Genomic DNA, 23,880 nt, shown 5'->3' with positions numbered 1-23,880 from the left:
AAACATTAAATTTGAATTTGATGGCTTATATTGTAATTGGACATATTCGACTCAATATGTCAAATTAAAATTTTATTTTATTATATAGTGATCATTGGTTTATTACTTTTTAGGCACATAAATTAAAATAAATAATTAAATAATTAAATAACATCACAAAGTCAAATAGCCAAAAATAACAACAAGAGAAAGAAATTTATTCCACGTAGGATTGAACATTTCGGTTGGAGGGAGTTTCATCCATTTTTTCTACATGCTGTAAGTGTCACGTTGAATTTAACATATTCCTTGGAGATGCTCTTAAAATATATACCTTATTCTCCCAACCAACAGAACATAAATGATCCTAAAAAAACAGAACGTAAATGATTATTTTTTTTTGGCAAGTGTGTTTTTATAGAGTAACGTTTGTGTTACATCTTATATAATAATCTCATCCTTTTGTGATCAAGGAGTATGTTTTGTCGTTATGATTTTAAGTGGATGCGGGAGTATGTGTGCCTCGAGAGCGTGACATGCATAACTCACTCTCGTTACACTAAAAAATTAGAGCATCTAATTAATAATAATTGACAAGAGACCTAATATCTTATGCAAAATGTTAGAGATACCATATTTATAAATTTTCTTATAAATGTGATCTCCGTAGCATTATCCACATCTTATATACTAGGATTAAGGACAGCTCAATTCGGCTAAACACTAACTGAAGACTTTGCCTACATAGGCTTTACTATGGATTTGGCTTTGACCTGGGCTTCTAGCTCATTAGCTGTGATAGAAATTGGAGGCATATCATTGATGCAATAAGTGAAAAACCACAAACTATGCCGTACAATTCATATGGTTAGCAAAGAGGGAGAGCCCCTGCAGTTAATATGGTTAGAAAAGAGCAAGATTCCGAAGTTGAATCCAATGTAACGAATCTCAAAAGCTTTTCTATGTCTTGGAAGGTAGAGAGCAATGCAAAGGGAAGACTGCTTTGCTGTTCTGCCTCTCCGGCAATGAGGAGTTTCCGATGTCTCGAAAGGGTGATCTTTTTGGAGCAACAAGCACTCTGTTGGTACATGTGGCTAGTTTTCTTTGCTTGCTGCCACCTTCTTTGGGACAATGATTTTCCTTCAAGTGACAAATCAGGACGTGTTTTTCCATTTCGTTCTGTGGATCCCGGGGTATAAGTGGTGAACCATTGGCCTTCATTGCTCTTATGCTTGCTTCCTTCCTCAACCTATCAAGCTCTCCATGGAGCATAGACACTTGTGCCTGCAACTCCTTTGCTTTGCTTTCAGATGAGACAGCTTTCTGTTTCCATTCTTGCACCTAAACAAGAAATATGACTTAGAATATATTTCAAAGGAATTATATAAACTAAGTTTCAGGCCTTCAAGCATCACGAAAAACCCTTTCAATCATTTTGCCTCATGAATGCCTCTCTTCCAAGACTCAATCTCACATCCATTGAAGCAAACAGAAAATAGAAACTAAAAAGAAAGACATCACAATAGAATTACTTTCCAGGTCAATGTGTTCATATAGTGCCTGCGTAAAATTTGTAAGAGTACACTCCTTTTAAACATAGGGTAATCTGGTATGGAAACTTACAACGGATTGTAAGGATTGGATGTGATAATCAGAATCTAGCGCTCGATCTTTCCACAAGTCTCGAGAGGCATGCAATTCTTCCATCTCCTCCTTCACCTGCCCCAGCATCTCCTGCATCTGAGACCATTGCTCTGTCTCAACTCGAACTTGCTCTACAATTCTTCGAACTATCGCCTTGCAACGTCCTGAGCACACATTCTCTTCACGACACTCTTTCTCCTGCATAGAAAATTGTCTAAACTTTAAAAGGAATCCTTCTATGCTATAGATGTTAGTGTGAGCCGAGCGTTTGAATATCCAACATAAATTGAGAGCATTTCACCTCAAACATGTATAAGTCAAATTCTTTTCCTTTATGCTTTTTTAAATAAGTATAATTCGTTCTTTTAGACTGGGAACTAAAAACAATAAACAGCCGAAGCAAGGACTTGCCTTGTAAAATTGTTGTATCAAATAAGAAGACAAATTGGTGGCTTCAATTCTCTGGGAAGAAGAGGCAGAACTGGCAACAGAACTGTCGGCGGTAGACAGCATTGAACCATACTCTTCCTTCATCCTCTCTAATAGCATCCCATTTGACAATCCCTCCATTTTCCTTCTGAGAATGTCTACCTGCATAGTTTTTTAACAGAACCAGATTAGGCAAAAATAAAAATAAAAAATTATGCAAATAAAAACAATGCCTCACTTGGGTTTTGAGAATTTCTATCATTTGACAAATCTAAGACTTTAAGTCTGCAATCACTTTGTGAATTTGAAGCACAAACATTTCTCTTTGCTATTCTCATGTTGTCTTGGCAACTAAATATGGGAGTTGAGGAATCGCAGAACAGAATTGTATAACAAAGCAAGATCAACCACACTAGTTTGAAGGAAGGACAGATAATCCTTACATTACTTTTGCCACTCGAAAGCAAGTTCTCATTTACTCTATGGCTTGTTTTGATCGAAAAGCTTGCTTCTGCCATCTCTTGGATCTCCTTGACACATATCTCATCCGATGTTCGTCTGAACTTCTGTAGCTTTCTTTGAAGAAGATACGCATGTTTATCAAAATTACTAGTGTTTCGAACCTCCGAATCCTTAACTCCTAAATTCCTTTGCAACTTCTCTAGCTTTTCTGCCAAGTGTTGAAGTTCTTCCTCCAATACCATACTTGCATTCTTTCCTTCGCAAATCTTCTTTCTCCCCTGAAAACCAATCACAGCATTAAACATGTCACAGACGAACCATATAATGTAATACATTTGTGAAAAGAATTCAAAAACAGAATGCAAAATTATGTTAAGCACATAGTAACAGAAAAAACTAAAAATACCAAAGCAAGATGACTTCAATGTGTTCATTGCTTTTCTTTCCCTGTAATTTCTTGTTAAGAAATGGATACAAAATCACCAAGTAATCCAAGAAATTGAAAAGAAGAACAACCAAAAGCATACTGATACTGTTGAAACGAAGAAGCTGTAATATTCAAACCGGATAAACTGTTTGTTTTCCACTCCTTTTTCACTTGATCAAACATAAGAAAGGATAAAATAGTCCTGCTTTTGAAACCTAATGCATCTATCAATCCAGAAACTTGTGCCAGGCACAACTATTTGAATTTGAGGTTACTGGAGTTTCCAAATGAGTATTTAAACTTCAATGAAACAAACAGACCACTAAAAAAACGAAAGAAAACAAATAATCCAAGAGAGAGAGAGAGAGAGAGAGAGAGAGAGAGAGAGAGAGGAGAAGAAGAAGAAGAAGACTAACAGAAACAAGAGTGTGAACAGCTGATTTAAGAGTCCTCTCCACCTTGACCTTGACCCTCTCCATCTTCTTAACTGCAATCTCATTCTCCATCCTCAATAAATTGCACTCTGCCCTCAACATCTCAGCCTGAAATCTCCACTTCTCCTCTTCCACCACTTCATCACCACCATCCTCACCCTCTTTAACCCTCTCTCTCCTGCACTCACTTTCCCCATCACCATGCTCAAAAAGCACAATGGGCAAACTGACCCTGGAAAAAACTCGTTCTTGGTCAAACAGAGCTTCCAGCTTGCCCTTGTTGTCCTTCTTGGCCTCCCCTGAATTGGGTCTTCCACCATGAACGCTCCTGGATGCTCTCCGTCGAGGCCTACGCGGAAAGTGGAGAATTTTTGGGGTTGGTGGTGCTGGTGGGTACTGCCATTTTGGTCTTCTTGTTGCTCCTCCTGTTACTGTTGTTGCAGATGACATTTGAGTCAATTGAACTGATGAGTTAAAATGAGTTGAAAAAGACACAAACTTTGCGTTTCTTTTTGGGGTTTGAAAATGAAAGCAAGCTAGACGGCTACTTGTTTGTATAACTCAGCATCTGGGGGAGAACACTTTGAGAGAGAGAGAGAGAGAGAGAGAGAGAGAGCGTGCAACCTCGTGAAGTGCAAGAAACAGGGATTTCAAATGAAAGCTGCTGTTGCAGTTCAGTTTGTTTGGACAAATTAATTTCCTCTTCGTTGTACTTGTGTTCAAATTTTTTTTTCTTCTTTTTCTTTATAGGAATTTGAAATGAACTTCATAGTCATTGTTCTTTATGTTATGTTATGACCACTTCGTCCTTGCTTTGTCCTTGTTTGTTATCTTCAATTTTTATACATAGAAGTTGTAAGTAAACACTTAATAAAGCATCACCATGTTTTAATCCACTAAATAAAAATTCAAATTGGTAAGTACGCATATCACGACTTTATAAAAATTCAAACTATTATAAGTGTTAAACAAGAAAGGAGAAAGATGTCTCATCTTTTCTTTGTGAGGGTTCACCTACATAGTCTGACATATATATGAAATAGAGTTATTTCTTTTGATCGAGCTTATTGGAACATATCATTTGCTATTTTACTCTAGCCATTTGAGCTAAAAATCATAGGTTTTAGCATTAATTTATTAAACAACACACTAAGTTAATTTTAAATAGTATAACGGTCTTCAACTATACGTATCTAAAGGTGCAAATCATGCTTAAAATTTGAAAATGGCCAAACCCACTATTATATTCATATTCATATATGTTAGATGGTAGTGGAGAATCTGGCCCCATCCTCCTCGAGGTAAATGAGTTTAACATAAGTTTGGAATAATTAAGTAAGGAATGCCTAGCAGGCAAAAGGGTAAGTAGATTAGGCATTTAGTTATAAATATAAATTTGAGGACAATATATTTGCGTTTTTCTCATCCTTTCCACCAACAATATTGTTACACGTGTCATTATTTCTAAAATTTAATTGAATGTTTAGTGTTTAGGCTAATACATGAAGGAAAAAAAAAATAGCGGGTGCTTGGTTGCGTGTTCAATAAATTTGGTCAAAATAAATTGCACATGTGTAATAATGTTATTAAGCCACATAAAGTTGTACGGATGAAAATGCTGTTATTATTCAGGACCCAAACATTGCGCTGCACTTCGTGTTACTAAACAAACACTACCTAGAAAATCACATATCGTTTCAAATGCATCACTTACCAAACATGAACAAGGATCTCATGCTCATTTGTCTAAGTGCTAAAAATGCAAAACAAACACTGCTTAGCTCCACTCTCTGTGTGCTCATCTGAATGAAAAAAGATGTGTAAATGAAATGACATATGGCAAGAACCTGCGTTTTGAATTGAAAAATAAATAAATAAATAAATAATTTCAATTTTAAGCCTAATTTTGGATTGGAGCCGCACATAACAGGGTTGGTGGTGGTTCTTGTCAAACAATCACTGTCTGTTTTGTACTTTGAGATTGAAAAATAAATTATTAATCAATGAAGTGGTCCGTGCCGTTGAAGAAGTCTGTTTATTTATGGGTTCACAAATGTTTAATAAATTGCAACATTAATAGCAAAATTCAAAAAAAGAGAAAAGATTGCTCTGTGATTTTGGACTGACTTTCTGGTTTTTTTATTTTATTTTCAAAAAAAAAAAGAAAAACAAAAAAGGAGAAAAACACTGAGACACTGACAACCTCATTCCTAAGGCTTCTTTCTCTGCAGTCTCTCTCTCTCTCTGCAGCTGATTCTCTCTCGGTCTTCACGTACCCTTTTTTGTGAGTCTCATTAATTATGTTTTAATGGTTTTCTCTGGCACTAGAGTGAAACATGCACCGTGTTCAAATCAAATCAGACATTAACAATTCCAATTTGCCAGGACCCACTTGCCAAAAATGGAACTGATTGGTTGCACAAGTTTTAACTTGAACCAAATTTGAATTGCACCTGCTGCTATCGTCCCTTTGTTGGAAAGATAACTATGCACACAACCCTCCAATTGTATTCCTCGGAATGGATGGAGACCAATCTCATTATTTATTTGTTGTGATGGACTGATGGTCGAAAGCACAACGCTTTTAAATTTTACCCGCTACAAATACGTGACATACAAATTTTTCTCTTGAAATGTTAAAATATCTCATTATAATACAATATGTTAAGACCTCGTATTAACTAAAATTTCTTAATACATTCTCATGAGTTTGATGGTTCTCATCTCTTGTTCAGTTTGATTAGTGGCTGCAAAGAGGTGTCGGGAAGAGATTGGCAGTGTTGTATTAAGTGTACTTAGAGCAAAATCGTGATGTTGATCACATGGCTAATTTCAGGCATAAGCTCTCTATAGGATTGCATCAATTTGATACCTTTTCTGCTTTTCTTTGTTTTTTGCCAAGGCTTTTATGCTCATGTTGAGGATGATCGTTTTCGTTGAACCTTGGACCATGACAATGTTAGTTAGTTTTTGCATTTTTTTTATTAATTATCGGTTACACCATAACACCAAAAAATTTCTGATTTTAAAAAATGCTAATGACTTCCTAAGTTTTGTTTTGTTTTGTTTTTATTTTATGAGACCCAAAAATTACTACGAAAAGCCTTTAAGGCAACCTAGAACCAAAGTTGCTTTATTATATATTTGATATAATATATATATATATATATATTCGGTGGTGGTTACTTGGAGAAACATTTGTGTGGAACTGAAAAAATTATAGAATACTACGGTAATATTGTTTTACTATATACGAGTGTTATTTTCGACCAATCACATTATATTTAGTGAAAACACACTTAACATACTGTGATTCACTGATAATAGAAAAATAGTATTATCCATATTTCACACAAATTATTCTGGCTTTTTTCTGGTTTATTTATATGGACGGATGCAAGAATCCAAGTCAAGTCAATGACATTAAAGAAACAATTTAACTAGAAGCAAAATAAGTAAGTAAAATAAAAATAATCTTTCAGAAAAGAAACAAAAAAGTGGAAACAATTCAGCTAGGAGCAAAGGACTATTTTGTCGTTTTCAGTAGATTCTCATATTTGTCCTCTTATGATTATATATATTCTTTCACCATGCTAAAGCGGAGAGGATCAGGATTAAGCTTTTATTATATTTTCAATCAAACACCAAATTTTAAATTCAAAACGGTACTTGCCTGAGATTTTTATTTTTTTTCAAACTTGCCTCAGATTGTTCATCTACGAAGAAGATTACACGATAGACCAACACAGCACCATCTACTTAATACCTCCAACACAATACATGCATGTTGCGGCTCTATTTCATGGCATGTTTACTAATTCGTAATTAGATTAAGATGAATTGAATTGAAAAGGAGTTCGATTGAGGAGAATTAGATTCCGGATTTCTATTGAAGTTATTTATTAAACTATATAGATTGAGGAGAGTTAAATTCCGAATTCCTATTGAAGTTGTTTACTAAATTAGATGGAATTGGGGTATGAGTCGTACTAATTACTAAAATGTCATAGTTGTTGGGTTAAAGTACATGGCAAATTTTAAAATTTTAAAATTGTGTGAGGATATAATGGGTAAAAAAGATGAATTCCTAATGGGTTAGTTCTCCAGGAATTAAAATACCACCCCTTACTCAAGAATTGAATTCCTCCAAAATCAGGAATTCAATTCCTAATTTTGTGTGGGCCTCACTTATTTTTTTTAATTCCTTAATGTCAAATAAACGCATGAATCCTCATTAATTGGAATTCAATTCTAGATTCGAATTCCAATTCCTGATTAGTAAACACACTATAAGAGCTTCATGCCAAAATAAAAATGTTTGAAAAAAAAAAAATTGTAAGAGGTGATCGATGGTTTTTTCCACAAACCTATTACACAAAATTTTTGGACCCAAATAATGTGACAGTGTTTCATTTGTTTTCCTTCTTTTATAATAAGAAGCGATATTGGAGGAGAGAGAATCGAACCTAAGACCTCATGCAAAGATAAATACTCTTAACCACTTGAGCTATAAGCTCCTTGCTCATTTGTTTTTCTTTTGATGACTCATTCCGAACTTCATTTATTCACAACCAATAAGAACTTGTCATATCAGTAGTGTCCATGGATATGATTGGTTTTCTTGTATTACTGTAAAATAAAGGATCACGTGCAAGAAGATATGTTCTCAACTACCTCATCATAGCCAAGACATAGAACATAATATATCGCGATTGGATATGAAAATAGAGATAATTAAAATAATAATAAAAAGACGGCAAAGACTGAAGTAATCAAAACTCAATCAAAGTAAATTAGGAAAGAAAGTAAATCGGGAAGGATAGAGCAAAGGAGAGTGAACCATGCAAGTAAGCGAGCGTACAAATATAGGAAAGTGGTTCAAAATCTTAACAAGATAAGAAAAAATTTAGGAAAGAATCCGAAAACTTGCCGCCGTAGATCTCAAGTAACCAATACTACATATCCACCTATATACGTGGTAAAAGTAAAAACCACCAATCATGCAAATCATACGTACAAACTTGCAAAAAGACTCTCTTAGTTTCGTCTTCTCCTCTATATCAATGGATTTCTTCAACACCAAGAAACCCAATCCCTTATATGCTTTCACACAGAGAAGCTCTAATCGTGAAAGAATGGGAGCTCTCAAATATTGTTCCACTGTTCTTCTATGCCTCAGTTTACTTACTTTGTTCCCAGTTGTCACATCCAAAGACACCTTGTCCCAGACTCAATTGCTCCAACATGACCAAACCCTTGTCTCAGCCAGCGATGTCTTTGAGTTGGGCTTGTTCAAGCCAGGCACAACTTCAGATTGGTACTTGGGAATATGGTACAAAAAAATCCAAGAAAAAACAGTGGTTTGGGTTGCCAATAGAGACACCCCGCTTTCGAATTCGTACTCAGCAACTCTCAAAATCGGCGATCATGGAAACCTTGTTCTTGTTGATGAAGAAACAAAACAAATAGCATGGTCATCCAATGAAACCCAAGCTGTGAACCCAATTGCTCAGCTTTTAGATTCAGGCAATTTAGTCCTCAAAGAAGCAAACTCAACCCGAAACGGCACAACAGATGAGTTCCTTTGGCAAAGCTTTGACTACCCAACAAACACTTTGCTGCCAGACATGAAGTTAGGGTGGAACCTAAGCACAGGATTGGACAGGTACATAACCTCATGGAAAAGCATAGAAGACCCATCAACAGGGGACTTTTCTTTCAAGCTAAATCATCAGGGTTTCCCAGAGATTTTCTTGTGGAACAAACAGAACATAACATACCGGAGCGGCCCCTGGAACGGGGAGAGGTTTAGTGGCGTGCCAGAGATGACTGCATCAAACAATATACGATTCAACTTCGTTACAAAACCTGACGAGGTCTACTATTCCTATTCGATCCTGGGTAATTCGGGACCAATATATTCACGGTTGACAGTGAGTCCAACTGGGGACCTCCAGCGCTTTATTTGGATCGAAAGCGCAAAGATATGGAACCAATATTGGTACGCACCAAAAGACCAATGTGACAGATTTAGAGAGTGCGGTCCCTACGGTGTTTGTGACTCGAATGCTTCGCCAGTGTGCAAGTGCTTGGAAGGGTTTGGGCCCAAGAATTTGCAGGCATGGAACTTGAGAGACGGGTCAGATGGGTGCGTGAGAACAACAGAGTTGGGTTGTTTGAAAGACAAGTTTTTGGTTTTGGAAAACATGAAATTGCCCGAGAGTGGCGGTGCTTTTGTGGATATGAACATGAGCCTGGAGGCGTGTAAGAAAACGTGTTTGGAGAATTGTAATTGCACTGCATATTCTGATGCAAGGATTTCAAATGGAGAAGGCTCAGGTTGTGTCATGTGGACTGGGAAGCTCATGGACTTGAGGCAATACGCCGAAGGCGGCCAAAGTTTCTATGTTCGTTTGGCAGCTTCTGAGCTAGGTAAAATTTTTTTTTATTTTTAAATTTTGATTTATTTTATTATTTTATTCTTAAAATTCAAAAAAATACTTTAGAGTTAACCAAGTTGGTTGAAGCATAATTTGGAAGGCAATATCTTTTTTTTTCCTGGTCAAAGAATAGTGTGCCACTCGTGTTGAAACATGTTTTGAACTTATGTTTTCACACAAAACTTTTTTTCTTGGGTTACATCACATTCATAGTACAATTTTGGTAGATATGTCTTTGACTGGATGGTTGAAATTATTTGTCGCTGTGAAAACAGTTTCACATTGACCAGAAAAACAGAAGAGTTTTCACTCTTCCGCAATTGGCTGCATGACCAATTTTAATTTGGACGGTCACGTGACCCCCAAGTATATGTAGATTCTTTTGGTCCCCCCCCTTAAAGAAAAGTTTGATCACTAACTTGTGTTCATTTCAGATGGTGATCATGGGAAAGCAAAACGAGTGATCATGATTGTAGTCATTACAGTTAGTATTTGCTGCATTCTACTGCTATCGGGACTTGTCATCTATTTTCTACGGAAGAGGAATTTGAATTTGCCAATTGTGCACAGAGAATCCTCAAAGCTAAAAGGTACTTGTGTAATTTTTACACGTATATGTAGAGAGTAGTGTTTTCTTGCTAGACTTATGTTGTCACTCAAATAAATACTTATTTATCTTGCCAAAACTATGAATATGGACCGCATAATTTGGCAAAAGTCAATGTGATCAATGTTCCAAATTCAGTCTGGCAACATAAGACAATCGAGCAAGAGAACATTTGCCGAGATGTATATAATCAACAAATTAATGAGGCAAAACCTAGATTTATATTGAACTAAGAAGCTTGTTGATTGTTTTTCGCTTACTTCTGAACAGGTTCTTTTGAAAGAAACTGGGATAGTCTGCTAAGTGAGGTAGTTATCTCAAGTAGGAGGGATTTCTGTTCAAGGGAAAGGAGCAATGATGAGCTAGATCAGTTGCCATTGTTTGATTTTAACACTCTAGCAGTGGCTACGGATAACTTTTCCAATCGAAATAAGTTGGGGGAAGGCGGTTTTGGGTGCGTTTACAAGGTAATTATTAAGTACATTTTGCTAGAAATCAATGACAAGATCATATATAATTTAAGACTTAATTATGTGTGGCTATTCCAAATCCAGGGCACGCTGGTTGACGGTCAAGAAGTTGCTGTCAAGAGGCTTTCGACGAATTCTGGACAAGGAACTGAAGAATTCAAAAACGAAGTAGAGTTAATTGCGAGGCTTCAGCACCGAAATCTGGTTCGACTGATTGGTTTCTGCATTGATGAGGATGAAAAGATGCTCACCTACGAGTACATGGAAAACAAAAGCCTGCATTCCATTTTATTCAGTGAGTGGCTACCTCAAAAACTTAATTTGTCTTACTTTATTTTTAATATTAAATAAAATTGTTATTAAGTTGATAATCATGAATTATAGATAGAGCAAAGGGGTCTATGCTGGATTGGCAAAAGCGTTTCAAAATTATTTGTGGGATTGCTCGAGGGCTTATTTATCTTCACCAGGATTCCAGACTTAGAATTATCCACAGGGATCTCAAGGCAAGCAATATTCTACTTGATGGAGATTTGGCCCCCAAAATATCCGACTTTGGAATGGCTAGATTGTTTTGTAATGATCAGACAGAAGAAAATACCAGAAGAGTGGTGGGAACATTGTGAGTACCAATCCCATGCATATATATATATATATATGTGTGTGTGTGCGTGTTGCGTATGCTTTCAATTTTGCTATGATTATTAGCTGCTTTGTAGCGGGTTTTTTGCCGTCTATTGAATGCAACACTTCAGTTCAAAAAATATTAGTTGCCCACATATATACATAGAATGTACTAATTTCACTATGTTGGTCATCTGCAGCGGCTATATGGCTCCCGAATATGCAATGGACGGGCAGTTTTCGACCAAGTCTGATGTCTTTAGCTTTGGTGTTTTGGTGTTGGAGATCATTAGTGGTAAAAAGAACAAGGGATTTTATTCCTCAAACACTGAACTAAACCTCCTAGGAAATGTAAGTAACAAGGCAATATCTAGAATTTTTTTAATCCATAATACTAGACAATTTTTATAATGCTAGACTAAATATGAATTCTTCATTAGGTTGTCTTTTTGTCCGAATGAAATATTCATATTCATAGTCTAACAAGATAAGTATTTGTCTGGCAACACGAAACATTACTCTTGATATAGTCATTGACATTAACATCAATAGTTTTGTTACTAACATTGACATGATGATTTGGAACTATTGCAGGCATGGAAGCTATGGAATGAAGGAAAGGGGTTGGAAATGATAGATCCTGATGTTGGGGAATCGTATTCCCATTCTGAGGTCTTGAGATGCATGCAAGTCGGCCTCTTATGCGTCCAAGAGCGTGCTGAAGATAGGCCAACAATGGCCTCTGTGGTTTTGATGTTGAGCAGTGGAACTGCAACAACAATGCCTAACCCTAAAAACCCTGGTTTTTGCTTAGAAAGGACTAAGAGTGCAGTTGAAGCAGATTCATCCTCAGACAAGCAGGAAGAAGGCTACAGTGTAAACCAAGTAACAATTTCAACGCTAGTTGGTAGGTAGTGAAAGGAAGGACCTCATCATCCAGCATTTATTTATTTATTAATTTTTGCATACATATATAGCTTTGAGAATCAACTAGTCTTCTTCAAGAACCTTCTTGTTTTGTTGTTGTAATTTTGTCAGCTTTCTTATTGCAATGTGCAATTGAATCAAGATGTAAAGACAAAGCAAAAAGAAAGCTGACAGAAAAATTCTTGTGTGAATACGAGTGGATATATAAGATTAGATACTTCAACACCCAGCATTATTCTAGCAGCTTCTTGAGCGGATTGAGACCTTCAATGTGATAATTCCATTAGACACCCGCTACCTTAATAAATTAAATATGGATAAAAGCTGATTTGATCCAATAATAATCCTCTTTGAGTGACACAATATAATATAGGCTTATTTACTGTAGTGGCCCTTGAAATTATGGTCAAATCTCACTTTACCCCTTGAAAGTTAAAATGACTCACTTTACCCTCTTGACTGATGTTTTACATCTCAATTACCCTACTGTCAAGTCAGTCAATAACTCTATTAAAGAAACCGACGTGACTCAAATAGGACCCTACTTTTTTTAAAATGCATGCCACATAATTACCATCTGTAAAAAAAACAAAAAGAAAGAATTTTCTTTTAGAAACAAAACTCAACTATTAATAATAATAATAATAATAATATATATATATATATTAAAAATCCCCAATTCCCTTCCTTGCTTGCTCTCTTACGCATACCCAATCTCTCCCTCTCCCTATCCCCAAAGATGCCCCTCATCCTTCATCCTCCCTCTGCAACCAATCACCACCCCACATCATCCATAAGCATCCAACCACAAGCCATACCCACTGCCAAAAAAAAATTTTGAAAAATAAGAACACTCACATAATACATTGAAAATCAATAAAAATCAAGTATCTTGTTCAAATCCGATTATTCCAAACCTCAAATCAATAACACAACACAAACAATTGTATAAATTTAATTTATTTTTTCCAAGTAAAAATCATATGCACACACAGATTGAACAATTGAAGAACTTAAACTACAATCTCATTCTTCTTCTTCCTTTATTTGATCTTATGCTCCGGTTTGCGGAGGGGATGGGTTTATTGGTTGCGGGGGGCAAAAAGCTTGACAATAAAGACGGTGGTGTGGCCTTGGGCTTCAAGAGTTGGATCTACCATTGAGGTTGGGTTGAGTTCGCAACAGATCTGGTATGGCGGTTGGCTTAGGGTGGGGGAGGTTTTTTTTTTTTTTTTTTTTTTTTTTTTTTTTGGTGAATGGAGGCCTCCTCCTCTCTTCACTGCCCTGAAAGAGCAGTCAACCCTTTTACACCCTTATCTCTCTCCTTATGCGTCTCTCCCAACCCATGACTCGAGGAATAGCGCGCTAAGCTTAGTCGTGGTGGCGCACAGTGACAGGACTCGTCCTGAATTCCTCGGAACCCGGATCGGATTCTGTGAAAATTCCGGCATCACATCGATGCCGAGCCTACTTCAATTACTATAACATCTTTTCCAAATTAAGGAAAAGAGGCACGAGACTTTCTGCCAAAATTTCGGCATAATCTCTCCTGTAAAACGGACATTACCAAAATTTTCAACACGTTAAACAAACACAATTTATCCACAACTGGCAGCATGCATCAGATAAATCATACCATTTACATATAGGCCTCCAGCCTTCAATCAATTCGAAGTAGAAACACTGGCAATGCTCTTAAATCAAATAAGGGAATGAAACGATGCAATTAGTGAATTCAAACTAATTATGCAGGCTCACTGTAAACCACTTAATATAACTTCCTGATTTCCATCATGTGATATTTAGCAACCAACCACAATCGCAAGTAGATTAAGGACTCGGTCTAAATCGTACAACTATCCAAAACGGATTCCAAAACCGTCTTGACCACAACCACATTTTAACAACACTCACCTAGGCGAACGGGAAAAATGCAAAAACAACTCAATCAAGCCTTGTTCTCAAACAAGCTTAAGGACCATCAACAAAGTCAAAACCAACTCATCCAGAATTATCTTTAGTTTGCGGCTGCACCTGGGTGGGACCCTAGGCTACCTACGTACCCTTTATGAGGGATCAAGCCACACGTAGCTCTTCCATCCAAAATCCCGGTTCCAATAACATGCAATCAATTACAGCAATACAAAATAGTAAATTCTAGAATTTACCCATTTTCCTTTCCTTTAAATCACATCATACCAAACATAATCCTTTTTAAACATTAATCTTTCCCCGATATAGTAACATAATCTCTTTTTTTCTCTCCCTGTTACTTTACCACACGCCGGAGAGTTCAACGCCACACGTAGTAAGGTAACAGTAACCCAACTATACAAATCCTCTATCACACGCCGGATAGTCCAACGCCACGTGTGATGAGCTAATAACATAATCATAATGTCTCACAAGTTGGAATATTCCAACGCCAAGTGCGAGACCAAATAATCACATATTCTTCTCATACGCCGAAAAATTTCCAACGCCACGTATAGGAAGTGTCTCACATGCCGGAATATTCTAACGCCACGTGTGAGACCAGATCATCACATATTCTTCACATATGCCGGAAAATTTCCAACGCCACGTATGGGAAGTGTCTCACACGCCGGAATATTCCAACGCCACGTGTGAGACTAGGTAATCAAATATTCTTCCCATATGCCAGAAAATTTTCAACGCCACGTATAGGAAGTGTCTCACACGCCGGAATATTCCAAAACCACGTGTGAGACCAGATAATCACATTCTTCTCATACGCCGAAAAATTTCCAACGCCACATATGAGAAGGGTCTCACACGTCAGAATATTCCAACGTCACGTGTGAGACCAGATAATCACATATTCTTCCTATACGCCGGAAAATTTTCAACGCCACGTATGGGAAGTGTCTCACACGCCAGAATATTCCAACGCCACGTGTGAGACCCAATAATCACATATTCTTCCCACACGCCGGAAAATTTCCAACGCCACGTGTGGGAAGTCCAATAACCGTGAGGATGGTACTTAACATAGTGTAATTATATAATTCCATATTCATCAACATTATTCATTTGCCCAAGTCACAATAGTTCAATCCAAAGATTTATCATAAGTAAACATTTGCATATCATTAACATAATACCATCACTATAATAAATCAAGGTTTCAAAACTCAATATCAACAAAATTTATATCAAATTCACACTAACATATTATAAATATATTTAAATTTCCCAAATTTTCATTCAAACTATATTTCATGCATATTCATTTAATTACTGAAAATAATGCATGTTTTAAAACAAAATTCAAGAATTTCTAGAAGATACTATAAAACAAACTCCTAATCCCAACATAATTAGAACAACTCAAATAACGGTTGAGACTCTCTTACATGGTCGTTCTAGTACCTCTCGAAGGGTAAAACTACCTCGGAGGACTCACGGTCAATCTAGTGGTCTAACTACCCAAACTTGGTCAACCGGGCCCACGACCTCTGATTTCCGATCCGAAAGTTCCTATGGATTCCACAAGGTTTAGATACACGTCCTGCAAGTTTGGTTTGGATCGGACGGTCTGATCGCTCGCGATCGCACGATCGGACAATTATCATTTGATGCAAACTTTAAGTCATTGAATATGAATATACGGGGCTCTGATTCGCGATCCGAAAATTCCTACACGATCCTAGGAATGCCTAGATTAACATATAATAAAATGGAGTCGATCCAACAGTTCAAATCCATCAAACCCGGATAACGCCTAATATGTGATATCCGATCGACAATCAAACGATATCCAAATTCATATATGGGTATACCTACGCGCTCGTGACAACACGAGGATGACAGTAGAACAAAATGTGGCCTCACCACCTTGCCCACGCGCCGGCAGTGAGTAGGTGTGTAGAGTAATTTCCTGTGACGGAAAAACTTCATTGCACCACTCACCCTTCCTATCCTAGCTACTACTCGAGGCGGGGATCATTTTATTCTACTGTGAGGAGGTCCAATTTGGACTGCAACTAGCCGGAATTTCAAATTGAAATTCGGCCAAAACCTAAATTTCAAAATCGGATTCTTAGATGAAAAATCGATCCAATCCTACGCAACAAACAACTAAAGCTCAAAAAATGGGTGAGGAACCATACTTGATCCACCGTGAATGGGCGGCGATCGGAGCAGTGCAACGATGAAAAAGTTTCTGGTTCAACCAGTCGAGACCGTGGCCGAAATTCGAGGTTTTCGGCCAAAATTTTGGGTGCGGCGCGATCGGGACGTCGAGCCGGTTGGAACGTGAACGGTCTCATGTCCTGCCGTGGCCGGACAGCCGTGAATCGAAGAGAGAGAGAGAGAGAGAGAGAGAGAGAGAGAGAGAGAGAGGCGGTATCCGGGAGGGGGGGAAAAAGAGAGCTGAGCGTGTCCCCGGAGAAAGCGAGGTTTCCTGATATTTTTTTTAAAACCAACTTCGTATTATTTATGATTATGCCACTGAGACATTTTTTTTTTATCATAACTCCTTCATTACGACTCCAATTCGAGCCCACTACGTGTCTATGGACTCTTCTCGACGTGCTCTATGCAACGGTCCAATTAAAAATTTCAAATTCCTTCCCGATCAAAAAGTCAACTTTTATCATAATAAAATATTCTAAGGACAAAATAGTATTTTTCCATAATAAATTTATAATTAAATATTAATTTAGGTTCGGGTTGTTACACATGGGGTAGGTGCAAGATCTGGGTTGGCTAGGTACGAAGGGAGAGGGTAGGGTGGGGGAGATCTGTTAGTGAAGATGATTGTAGGGGGTGGCGGGGTGTGGAAAAGAGAGTGGCTGCTTCATTTTAGTTTTCTCTTTCGTTTTTTGTTTTTATTTTTGTAATTTTTTTATTTTAGGGTGGTGGTGTTGTAGAAAATCTTTTAATAATAATTATTATTTTTGGCACACATGGCACTTATGTGGTATACATTTCAGCAAAATTTCGGGTCCCATTCGTGCCATATTGGCAACTTTAACAGAGTTATTGACTGACTTAACGGTGGGGGTAAATTGAGATGCAAAACATCGGTCAAGGGGGCAAAGTGGGTCATTTTAACTTTCAAGGGGTAAAGTGAGATTTGACCATAATTTCAGAGGGCACTACAGTAAATAAGCCTATAATATATATATATATATATATATTATGTTACAAATGTTATGTGCGTGTGTGTGTGGGATAATTTGGTTTTTTTTTATCCAATGCATTTACACTTAAACTATTTACTTATTATACACTAGTCTAAACTATTTGTACTAACACTGTAACATCCCGACCCAAAAACATTAATAAGTTTGAATTAAATTAAATTTAAATGCGAAATTATGATTTCACCCTCGAAGTAGGGGTAATTTGGTCACTTTTTAATTCGGAAGGATTTTGGGGAGATGGTTGGTACTATTACATAGATCGTACTGAGATGAGTCTGTAGACACGTAGTGGGCTCTAATCAGAGTTGTAACAAAGAAAATGCGATCAAATTAAACTCAGTGGCATAATCGTAAATAAGTTGAAATTGGATTTTAATAAAAAAAACAGAAATCTCTCTCTCTCTCTCTCTCTCTCTCTCTCTCTCTCTCTCTCTCTCTCTCTCTCTCTTTCTCTCTCTCTCTATCTCCTACCCGCGACACGGAACCCCTTCCCCGATCTGCAAAAACGCAGCCACCACCTTCGGCCACTGCATCCCACGGTGCCGGTGCCAAAATGATCGGCCCAGCCTCACTGATGCGTTCCAGCCAATTCCCGACGTCGACCGCCACTCCAGCCGTCGAAAAAAAAGCTGAGAAATGGTCGGTTTTTCGATCGATTTTCGTCAGCTTCATTCGCCATCTTTAGGCCACCAATTCCGGTGAGTGAGGTACGCTGTCTCACCTATTTTTCATGATCTAGCTGATGGTTGGGTAGGATTTTATCAATTTTGAGTCTAGGTAGTACAATTTTCGAATCAGATTTTGGCCGGTTTTGAGATCGCAATTTCGACCACTTACGGTCACTTTTTGGGGTAGGCCCAAGAAAAGTGACTCGAAATAGGGTGTTACACCTAGGATAGGAGTCATGAGCAGTAATTTTGAGATTTTTCGACGACCGTTATCGCTTTGAACACTCACACGTTGCCCGCACATGTGGCGGCTATGGGCACTGTAGAAAAGGGGCATTGTGTCCTGATGCGATCTCCTGGTCCTCACGAGCGCGTAGGTACTTTCGGATTCTAATTTGGTTAACGTTTGAACCCCGAATAGATTTCGCCTATTGTGTGTTATCTGGGTTCGATAGGTTCAAACCGTTGGATAGTCTCAAATTTAATATATTTTAATCTAGACATTTCTAGGATCGTGTAGGAATTCGCGAATTGTGAATCGGAGCCCCAATGTTCCGATTTAATAACTTAAAGTTTGCGTTTTACGATAACCATCTGATCGTGAACGATCTGACTGTCTGATTCGGACCAGATTTATAGGACGTGTGTCCTAAACCTTGTGGAACCCGTAGGAATTTTCGGATCGTAAAACGGAGGTCGTGGGTCCCATGGGCCCAGTTGACCAAGTTTGGGTAGTTTGACCCCTCGGTTGACCGTGAGTCTTCTGAGATAGTTCCACCCTTCGAGAAGTACTAGAACGACTTATTAACGAGTCTCGACAATCATTTGAGTATGTTGACTATGTTGGGATGTTGAGGTTGTTTTATATTATCGTATGAAAATTCTTGGATATTATTTTAATAATTGAAATTATGGAATAGATAAGTATGGTGTTATAATGGAAAAATTATGCATAGTGTTTTAATGGTTGTTTGAATATAGTATATATTCAATTGTTGAACTTGTTGTTTTATAAAGCACTTGTAATATGTATTTTTGGGTTTTGGGCATTTTTGAGTATCTTGAGTACGTATATACGAATTTTGAGAATCTCTATCTATGTGGGCTATTTGTGGGGTACTTGGGTTGTTGTTGTGAGGTTGTGGAAAGAAATGAGCTCAGAATGTCAGTTTTAAAGTTTAGGTACCTTACCGGATATGGGTTTTATGCTTGAGAGCTTATCGTCTATACTATGTATAGAGGTTTGGAACAATTGAATTAAGGAATAAAATGTCACTTTAAAATATTGTTATAATGGTTACGAACTCCACCATCATACGTACCTTCCCTGGTTACTATACACACACGGCCGTGTTTCGAGCGTGTGGGTTTCCTTGGATATGGATTCTGGAATGGAAATGGAAATGGATGTTTGGAATTATAGAAGAAACTTGAGTATGTTGGAATTCGAATGCCCTTGAAAGGGGTTCGTGGACCCTTATGGGGGTAGTCTGCGCCCGTAGGACTTGTCGCATGCATACGGGTCTTGAGGATTCGGCTGTACGTGCTAGCTGAGAGTTCGTCCCCCCCGTTGGGCGACTCGTTCCCTAGCCACATGGTTGTTGAGTACTCTTCCATGTGGTATAGTTAAACGATCCCCAGTTGGATTGTTTTCCCCCAGTACATGATGTGCATCATCATATGTACCTTCTCTTGGATACTGATACTTGGAAACAGTGGATATGGATACGTGGATACGCGGAAATGGATACATGGATGTGGATATGCAGACCCTTGATTTGGGTAGTCTACGTTCGTAGCACTTGTCACTGGCGTACAAGTCTTGAGGATTCGGCTATACGTGCTGGCTGAAAGTTAGTCTCCTGGTTGGACGGCTCGTCCCTGGCCACGTGGTTGGTGAGGATTCCTCCATGTGGTCTAGTCAAACAATCCCCGGATTCGATTGTTTTCCCTGGTACATGATGATGGTGGGAGGTGGGTGTAATTATATTTATACATATTAAATACATATATTTGAGGATTCGTTTTTGGGTTGAGATCCGTGAGGTTGTGCTTTGTGTTTACCCTGCACTGGTATGAATGTCTGAGTCCTGGATTTGGGGAATGTTGTTTGGCAACATACGCCTGGGATAGGGTATGGTTGCACGGAAAGAATTGATAAAACAAAGGAAATCATAAAGTGTTCAGGGGTTGCCTTGTTGAATTTGATATAATAAGGAGTCTAAAGTCATTTGTTGGTTTTATTTAAAAGGAAAAAGATTGTTTATTACCGGAGTTGTGACTGTTGTTGAGGAACTACGTGTGGCTTGATCCCTCAGTAAGGGTACGTAGGTAGCCTGGGGTTTCATCCAGGTGCAGCTGCGAACTAAAGTTATTTTGGTCTTGGAATGATTTCGGTTTCGACCTTGTTGTTGGTCATTAAACTCGTTTGAAAACTAGGCTTGATTGATTGATTTTTTGTTTTCCCATTTGTCTAGGTGGGTGTTGTTGAAATGTGGTTGTGATCAAGACAGTTTTGGAACCCGTTGTGGATCATTGTACATTTTGGGCTGAGGTCTTAAAACTACTTGCATTTGTGTTAGAAGGTTAAACCTCGCATGATTGAAATTTGGAAAGTTAATTTCATATTTATTACAGTAGTATTCGTAAAATGATTTGAGTTCCTTAATTGCATTGCTAGTTATCCTGTCTTGATTTATTTGAAGGCTGGAAGCCTTGTCTGTAAACTGTGTGTTATTACATTGTGTGTGCTGGCTGTTGGCTTTTTAAATTGTAAATTTTTAACAGGTTGAAAATTGGGGAAAGTCCGATTTACGAGAAAGACTTTGTCGAAATTTCGGTAGAAAGCCTCGTGCCCCTATTCCTATTTGGGAAAGGAGGTAATAGTTTTAGTAAGTGGGCCCGGCATCAGTGCAACGTCGGAAATTCTACAGGATTCATTTCGGGTTCCGAGGAATTCGGAGCGGGTCCTGGAAAAAACCACCATAACTACCTCTAGAAAATGATATTCATGAACCGTAAAATTCCCTAGAAAATAGACATCCGTAGCTTTCCAAACATATGTGGCTCAGAGACTAGTTCTTCCTGAGTCAGTACAGTATAATCCGTGAACTTGACTGATCTGCACAAGTCTTTCAAACTCAACTTTCTCTTTTTAGCTCATTTTCCACCATTCGCTTGTGATTACCTAAAAAGGTAAAACAAAAGTATAAACATGGAGAAATATCATAGATAAATGTCGAATTTATGGGCACATCTCAACAGGAAGATAATAATAAAAATATTCAGAGGTTTCCTAATTTAAAAAAACGAAAAAACTTATAGATTTAATAGACAATAAGCCAACACAAATCGAACTCGAGTCTTTAGAAATAATTGAACAATTAAAAATAGAAGTCCATAGAATGAAATTAGTACAAAAGATCTTAACAAAACAAGTAAAAAAAATTACATAGCAAAATCGATAGACTTTTAGTTTGTCAGATTCTATAATTAATAATAAATATATCAAAGTATTAGGGTCAATTGATAATTTAGATAAGGAACCAGTAGCTCTTACAAAATATACAACTTCAATAGCAAGTAGCAATATACCTATAAGACAAAACAATATAATTATTCAATTAATTTTAAACTTAGTAGAAGAAGTATATGAATTAAAAGAGAAAATTATAGAAATTAATCAACTATTACATAATACCACCTCGACACTTCCTCCACCATACATAAATTAGAAAGTTTAACCGTAGTATCAAGTAGTAAGCCTAGAAAAATTAAAATAAATCGCTTTGATAATATGAAATGGACCTACTCGGAAAGAAAGAAAAAGAAATAGTTAGAGCATAAGATATTAAGATATTAAGTCATATACTCATTCTTAGCACTAAAACTATAAATAAACCCTACATCATTTAATTTCTATAAACAAACCCAAAAAATACCCAAAAAATAACAGCTCACCCTATTTAATTTAATTTTGATTATTAAGTTACTTTAATGCCCTATTGAATGTTTTGGGCTGAGGTTTTGGGGTTTGGTTTGTTTTAAGAAATCAATGGCAGTTTTATAATTCAAAAGAAGTTAAAAGCCTTTTTATTGTGTTGTAAATGGGTTGTGGGTGTGTTTTTAAAGTCCATTTCATATAGGGTTTTTTTTTAATAATTTGAGCTCTTATATTGGGTATAATAGTGAATCTCCCTAAGATATACATGATAATGAAGAAGAAGCAACAGAAGTGAATTCCTTAAGGAAGGGAGATTTAAAAAATCACAAAGATAAAGAAGTTAGTTATATTCAAACAGGAATATTCGAAAATAAAAATAGTATTGTAAATAATATGAGTCAACATAATAAAGTTGTATAGATAAAGAAGTTATTACTTTAACTCTACTTAGTGGTACAACAATAGAATAAGAGATATTTAGTGATATACCCATTTCTAGCACTAATATTATAAATAAACCCTACACAATTGAATTCCTATAAACAAACCCAAAAAAAACCCAAAAAATGATAGCTAGCCTTATTGAATTTAATATTGATTATTAAATTATTTTGATGCCCTATTGAGTGCTTTGGGTATTTTTATGAGATTTTGGGGTTGGGCTTGTTTTAAGAAATTGATGGCAGTTTTGTAATTTATAAGAAGTTAAAAACATTAAAAGTTTCTAAAGTCCATTTTATATAGGGTATTTTTATAATTTGGGCCCCCATATTGGGTATAATAGTGAATCTCCCATAGAATAACTTCGAAAATCTAAATACATAGCTAATCCATATATGAATGATAGGCATTACAGGATTAACCAGAGTACAAGTAAGCATTAAGGTATTAGTATACATATATGACGATAGATGAGATGACCATTTACAAGCAACCATAGTGACAACAAAAATAGACCTTAGCACGAACATAGCAGTCATAGGTTCTATCCCTAATTATGTCGTGAATATTAGAGAATTAGTAAATACATTAAAGTAAGTATTAGAACTAAAAATTATAATATGAAAGGAGAATAGTCTCATATATGTAGAAAAAGTTTCAAATAGATTTAAAGAAAAATTAGGTTTTAGACATAATTAACTTTATTAATTAGTTTGTAAGATATTGGATATTTTGGTTTTAGTTTTAATACCTAGGAAAAAACTACTATTTTGGATTAGCCCAAAGAGAGGCCCAGATTCGTTGGACCAGGTAAAAAATAACAACTGATAAGACAATTCTATCCTTCTTCTTAAAAAGCCGGGACAGTTAAGCACAATGACACATGTAGTAATTTTAGGGTTGTTGGATGTCCTTTTGATAAAATTAGGTGGCTTTGGTTTTATATTAATTAAGCAAAATTAATTATCTTTCTTCCAAATTAGTTAAGTTTTTTATGGGTTAAAACTAAAGAGCCCTAGATTTAATCATAAATTTAATATTCAATTTCATAATCTAGTACCGACTTTGGAAGCAAAAATGTTAGCATGATAGGAGCTAAACCTGTAGATAATAGTTTCTTAGAAGGAATTGAATGGACACTACTTAATTTATAAGTAGCAAAAATAGGCAACCAGATAAAGCACAAATATTTGAAAATCATCTAGGAGAAACAA

General features: G+C 36.8%; 2 protein-coding genes across 2 annotated transcripts; one reads left to right on the top strand and one right to left on the bottom strand.

Annotated features, from left to right (window-relative positions):
* Nucleotides 1–743: 743 nt before the first annotated feature.
* Nucleotides 744–3,977, bottom strand: LOC117625958 (kinectin). Its single transcript, XM_034357563.1, has 5 exons — nucleotides 3,358–3,977; nucleotides 2,496–2,792; nucleotides 2,035–2,214; nucleotides 1,603–1,821; nucleotides 744–1,320 (listed from the first exon to the last, which is right to left on the bottom strand). The coding sequence occupies exons 1-5, from the start codon at nucleotides 3,823–3,825 to the stop codon at nucleotides 940–942; spliced, it is 1,545 nt and encodes a 514-aa protein (XP_034213454.1). The 5' UTR covers nucleotides 3,826–3,977; the 3' UTR covers nucleotides 744–939.
* A 4,461-nt stretch (nucleotides 3,978–8,438) lies between these two features.
* Nucleotides 8,439–12,431, top strand: LOC117625531 (receptor-like serine/threonine-protein kinase SD1-8). Its single transcript, XM_034357075.1, has 7 exons — nucleotides 8,439–9,807; nucleotides 10,250–10,405; nucleotides 10,693–10,889; nucleotides 10,977–11,187; nucleotides 11,277–11,514; nucleotides 11,717–11,867; nucleotides 12,111–12,431. Exons 1-7 carry the CDS (start codon nucleotides 8,439–8,441, stop codon nucleotides 12,429–12,431), a joined length of 2,643 nt encoding a protein of 880 aa, XP_034212966.1.
* Nucleotides 12,432–23,880: the final 11,449 nt, after the last annotated feature.

Source organism: Prunus dulcis, chromosome 4, assembly GCF_902201215.1.
Source record: "Prunus dulcis chromosome 4, ALMONDv2, whole genome shotgun sequence".
In the NCBI taxonomy this organism is placed as follows: Eukaryota; Viridiplantae; Streptophyta; class Magnoliopsida; order Rosales; family Rosaceae; genus Prunus; species Prunus dulcis.
This window is presented reverse-complemented; position numbering and strand designations above follow the sequence as displayed.

Excerpts from the sequence above, each read along its gene's own strand:
- LOC117625958 (XM_034357563.1), bottom strand. The coding sequence starts at position 3,825 with ATGTCATCTGCAACAACAGTAACAGGAGGAGCAACAAGAAGACCAAAA. Across the intron at positions 2,793-3,357 it reads CTGTTCACACTCTTGTTTCT|GGGAGAAAGAAGATTTGCGA; the intron begins GTTAGTCTTCTT and ends ATTGGTTTTCAG. Across the intron at positions 1,321-1,602 it reads TCCAATCCTTACAATCCGTT|GTGCAAGAATGGAAACAGAA; the intron begins GTAAGTTTCCAT and ends TTTCTTGTTTAG.
- LOC117625531 (XM_034357075.1), top strand. The coding sequence starts at position 8,439 with ATGGATTTCTTCAACACCAAGAAACCCAATCCCTTATATGCTTTCACA. Across the intron at positions 10,406-10,692 it reads AGAATCCTCAAAGCTAAAAG|GTTCTTTTGAAAGAAACTGG; the intron begins GTACTTGTGTAA and ends ACTTCTGAACAG. Across the intron at positions 11,188-11,276 it reads CCTGCATTCCATTTTATTCA|ATAGAGCAAAGGGGTCTATG; the intron begins GTGAGTGGCTAC and ends CATGAATTATAG.